Raw genomic sequence first — 5,367 nt, 5'->3', positions numbered from 1 at the left:
CGAAAAGGTGACCATACAGATAGAGGCAAATGTAGTAAGGGTCACCAACTATCCAAGCTGGTTAGCAAACATCGTCCCAGAGCCCAAAAAAGATGAAACGATCTGAATATGTGTGGATTACAAGGATCTCAACAAAGCTAGCCCAAAAGACAATTTCCCCTTGCCAAATATCCACATCCTCATCGACAACTATGCGAAGCATGACTTGCAGTCATTTGTGGATTATATTGCTGGATACCATCAAACCCTAATGCACGAGGAATACGCAGAGAGACAACTTTCACCACTCCCTGGGGAGCCTACTGTTATAGGGTCATATCGTTCAGTCTCAAGAATGTCGGCGCCACCTACATAAGGGTCATGATGACCTTTCTTCACGACATGATTCATAAGGAGATCGAAGTGTATGTGGATGATGTCATCATAAAATCTCAAAATAGCTCTGAGCACATAGACGGCTTGAGGAAATTTTTCCAACGCCTATGAAGGTATGATTTGAAGCTGAATCCAGCAAAGTGCGCATTCAGAATCCCCGTGTAAAACCTATTGGGTTTTATTGTACGCAGGAAAGGGATAGAACTGGACCCATCAAAAATCAAGGCCATCCAAGAAATACTGCCACCAAAAGCAAGAAAGATGTCATGAGTGTCCACAGCATTCTGTGAACCTATCTTCAAACTATTAAAGAAGGATGCTGCCATGAAATAGACGGAGAAGTGTCAGAAAGCCTTCGACAGAATCAAATAGTATCTTTCAAACCCGCCAGTGTTGGTTCCCCCTGAACCAGGGTAACCATTTTTGCTCTATTTGTCAGTCTTGGACAATGCCTTCGGTTGTGTGTTGGGGCAACACGACGAAAACTGGGAGAAAGGAGCAGGCCATCTACTACTTAACCAAGAAGTTCACACCATGGGAGATCAAGTATACTTTGATAGAATGCACTTGTTGTGCTCTGACATGGATTGGTTAAAAGCTAAGACATTACATGTTAGCATACACCACGCATCTGATATATCGGCTTGATCCGCTCAAGTAGATTTTGTATGAAGTCAATTCCTACCGGGAAGCTAGCTAAGTGAAAAATTTTCCTCAGTGAATTTGACATTGTGTACATAACTCAGAAGGTTATCAAAGGACAAGCTTTAGCTGACCACCTCACCGGGAATTCGGTGGATGGGGATTACGAACCACTTGCCACGTATTTTCCAAATGAAGAGGTACTATTTGCCGGAGAAGATATTGCCGAATCGTACCCTGGGTGGAGAATGTTTTTCGATGGACCAGCAAATTTCAAAGGAGCCGGAATCGGGGCAGTCCTGTTTTTGGAATCTGGACAACACTATCCAGCGTCGGCGAAGATATGATTCCCGTGTACTAATAATATGGCTGAATACGAGGCATGCATCCTTGGAATCTAAATGGAGATCGACGTCAACATCAAAGAACTTTTGGTCATAGGATATTCCGATTTGCTGATACACCAAGTCCAAGGATAATGGTCGACAAAGAATGTCAAGATACTGCCGTACCAGCACTCTGTGAAGGAGCTGTGAAAAAAGTTCACAAAGATAGAGTTCAGGCATGTCCCCAGAATTTGGAACGAGTTCGCAGACGCCCTTGCAACCTTATCATCTATGATTCAGCATCCAGACAAGAACTACATCGACCCCATCGAGATAGAAATGAAGGATCAACATGCCTATTCTTTCCATGTGAATGAAGAACCAGATGGTAAACCTTGGTATCACAACATCAAGAAGTTCCTCGCAACCCAGGAGTACCCAGAAAATGCTACTAATGGTCAAAAGCGAGCCCTCAGGAGATTGGCAATCTGCTATTTCCTCAACGGGGAAGTCTTGTATATGAGGACCCCAGACATAGGTTTGCTAAGATGTGTAGACGCCACCGAAGCAACCAGACTGTTAGAAGAAATACATGCGGGGACGTGCGGACCACACATGAATGGGTTCACATTAGCTAAGAAGATTTTGAGAGCTGGACACTTTTGGATGACTATGGAAAATGAAAGCATCCGCTATGTGCAGAAGTGTCACCAGTGTCAGATTTACAGAGACTTCATTCGGGTTCCACCAAATGAGTTAAATGTAATGGGTTCACCCTAGCCTTTCGCTGCTTGGGGCATGGACATAATAGGACCCATAGAGCTGCAACGTCAAATGGACATCGTTTCATTTTGGTATCCATTGACTATTTCACTAAATGGGTCGAGGCATCTACTTACAAGGCCGTCACAAAGAAAGTAGTGGCAGATTTTTTCCGGAATAACATTGTTTGCAGATTTGGGATACCAGAGTCTATCAATATTGACAACGCCACCAACCTCAATAGTGACCTCATGAGATAAATCTACGAGAAGTTCAGAATTATCCACCGTAATTCCACAGCCTACATACTGCAAATGAATAGGGCAGTCGAGGCAGCCAACAAGAATATCAAGAGAATTCTGTGAAAAATAATGGACAATCACAGACAATGGCACGGGAAGATACATTTTGCTTTATATGGTTATCGGACTACCATGAGAACATCTACTGGGGCAACGCCATACATGTTGGTATACGACACTGAAGTAGTGATACCCGCAGAAGTCGAAATTCCGTCCTTCAGAGTCATCCAAGAAGAAAAATTGGATGACGTAGAGTGGATACGGGTTAGGCAAGAACAACTCATGCTCATTGATGAGAAAAGAATGGATGCAATATGTCATGGACAGCTACACTAGAACAGGATGGTTAGTGCATTTAACAAAAGAATGAAGCCTCGCCAATTCGCACCGGGGCAGTTGGTTCTGAAGAAAATATTTCCCTATCAAAAGGAAGCTAAAAGGAAGTTTGCACCAAACTGGCAAGGTCTTTACGTGGTCCACGAAGCATTTTCTGGTGGAGCTCTAATCTTAGCAGAAATGGATGGAAGAGTCAGCACAAAGCCAATCAACTCGAACGTAATCAAGAGATATTACGCCCGAAGGTAGATTATAGTTAAGATTTTGATGTAACAAAACAAACTGACTTCCCACAGAGGGCTACGTAGGCAGCCCACGTAAGGTTCAGTTTCTCTTCCCCCTTTTTCTCTTGTAATAGAAAAACCAAATGTCATTTTTTTATGTTGTTCGGGAACTACACCGACTTGATTTCCTCGGAAAGGAATATGTAGGGAACCCTCATCGGATTCAATCATCTTTTGTAATTGAAATATGTTCTGTCCTGATTCCACTTAGATACATAGGCTGCCTGAGTCAGACTCGATCGTTTCACCATATTTCATCATTATCCCAAGAACTACGTTCAAACCTGATTCTTTTTGGATTTGTAGGCAGCATGAAAGCGTTCGGTCATAACCTTAGAAAACCTCTTTAATGCATTAGTTTTAATTAGGACGTAGTCGCAATAGCCACTAGCCGCATTGTCAGAGATACCATGGAAAATAAGTGTTTTTGAGAATATTTTCTAAAAAATATATAAATTAATCTGTTCCATCTACCGAACTCTGTGGAACAATCATTTCAAAGGCTGGGGCAAATTAATACCAAGGTCGAGGCAAACCAACTTCCTCCCCCCCCCCCAACTAAGAAGTTTTCTTTGAGTGCAGGGTCAACAAGGAGTAAAGAATCACTGGAACCACACTGGGACAAATGACGGACCCGCCACTTGCCTATGATTATCTGTCCCTCCTCTTATTAAAATTTTTGAGCGCAGTTAAAGCTAACTCTTGAATTCTTTGCTGGTGCCTCAGAATTAGACAGCTAATATAGAAATATGTAAATAGCAAACCGTCCGCTCACTTAATCAGAGAATCTTGTACAAAACGAACGTCCGCTTTCCCAATCGAAGTCCTATAAATAGCAAACTGCCTGCTCAATCCATCGAAGCACCCTATACAAATTGCATGTCAGCTTCGCCAATCGAAGCCCTATATATAGCAAATCGTCACCTCAATCAATCGGAGCGCCTTGTACAAATTGAACGTCGGCTTCGCCAACTGGAGCCTTTTATATAGCAAACTGCAAACTTCGCCAACAAAAATCAATCCGCAACACTGCTCCATTAATCACGAATGCTGGAATAGACAATCGCGAACCTCGTCACCAACTTTCTGCCAATCGATGGCGGTAACTTAGCTTCGCAGTGAAGTGTATCTCTTGGGCATGTTTATACTTCATTTTGCTGTTACCATGAATGTTTTAACGTTTTGTTCGTGTAGCTTTAGGCATGATTTCGATCGCTCCCAAGCAGAGATTACAGTATATTTCAGTTGAAAGGTCTTCCAATAAGTGGAGACGCATCTTGCAAATTAAGCTCTCCCAACAAGCAGAGACATTTCTCAGTGCAACGCTCTCCCAGCAAGCGGAGACGCACTTTACCAATCAAGCTCTCTCAACAAGCGGAGACAATTTTCAAATGCTCCGACAATTGCGGAACGATACCCAACTCGGCTAACAAATCGAGTAAGAATCAAGTATCCCATCATCATAATCCCAAATAACGGCTCGCCGGCAGTCAGGCATCATCATTCCTCCATTATTTACATTGCATCTTAATATATTATGCAATACAATATATTGGTATGCATGTATTTCATTTTATTTTGCAGGAACAAACACCGTAGTATGGAACTACTTCTTAGCAGTAGACCAAACTACAATGTTACGGGGATGGCCAACCCAGTAGCGAGCTCAAGATCCCAACTCAAGATGACCAGCGATCTCAAAATTTCGAATAATTCAAATCAGGCCGCGAAATTCAAGCTAGCATGAGTGACCAATCTTCTGTCTCACCGTATCGTCACAATACAATACTGGGGCAATTCCAGCGAGTGCCGCTTCCCCAAAGTCCGTATTCCAGAACTATATGAGGCCTGATCCTTGTTAAGCCCGGGGTATGTAAGAAATTCAAAGATAGAATTCAGCCCAATATTCATAAATCTTCCCAGATTCTTCCCCTATTCAATCCTGCAATTCACCATCCCCATTTCCTGCAATACTTGCCTAAAAGTCGGGACAAAATTGATTTTGGTTCAATTTCTTTGCTCGAAAACTCTTTCATTGTCTTTGGTCAAAGATGGGCAGTTGTTGACGGCCAATTTTGACCCTCCCTTTTAAAATTAATTATTCACGCTTAATAATTTACAATAAATGCTTTAAAGGTATTTTTAGTAATGAATATCTATTTTTTTATAAATTAATTAAGTATTAGTTTAAAAATTAATTACATAGTACTAATATTGTGTAATTACAAATATATTTACTATTATAAAATACCGTTTGTATGTACATTACATAGGTTTTATAATTGGACAAAATTATTCCTTAATTTCCAAAAGTAGGCTACTTCATTAATATTTTGAAAT

The 5,367-nt window shown here is 41.5% G+C and overlaps 1 protein-coding gene across 1 annotated transcript; it reads left to right on the top strand.

Moving 5' to 3' along the window:
* The first annotated feature begins 1,495 nt into the window (after nucleotides 1–1,495).
* On the top strand, nucleotides 1,496–2,123 carry LOC142173412 (uncharacterized). Its single transcript, XM_075238997.1, has 2 exons — nucleotides 1,496–1,579; nucleotides 1,644–2,123. The coding sequence occupies exons 1-2, from the start codon at nucleotides 1,496–1,498 to the stop codon at nucleotides 2,121–2,123; spliced, it is 564 nt and encodes a 187-aa protein (XP_075095098.1).
* Nucleotides 2,124–5,367: the final 3,244 nt, after the last annotated feature.

The sequence above is a fragment of the Nicotiana tabacum genome, chromosome 19, assembly GCF_000715075.1.
Source record: "Nicotiana tabacum cultivar K326 chromosome 19, ASM71507v2, whole genome shotgun sequence".
NCBI classification, from domain to species: Eukaryota; Viridiplantae; Streptophyta; class Magnoliopsida; order Solanales; family Solanaceae; genus Nicotiana; species Nicotiana tabacum.
The sequence above is the reverse complement of the archived record's forward strand: the minus strand, read 5'-3'. Positions and strand labels throughout refer to the sequence as shown.

What these genes read in the sequence shown, in the direction of transcription:
- LOC142173412 (XM_075238997.1), top strand. Translation starts at nt 1,496, where the DNA reads ATGGTCGACAAAGAATGTCAAGATACTGCCGTACCAGCACTCTGTGAA. An exon ending in TTCACAAAGATAGAGTTCAG is followed by an intron (nt 1,580 to 1,643) that starts GCATGTCCCCAG and finishes TCTATGATTCAG; the next exon opens with CATCCAGACAAGAACTACAT.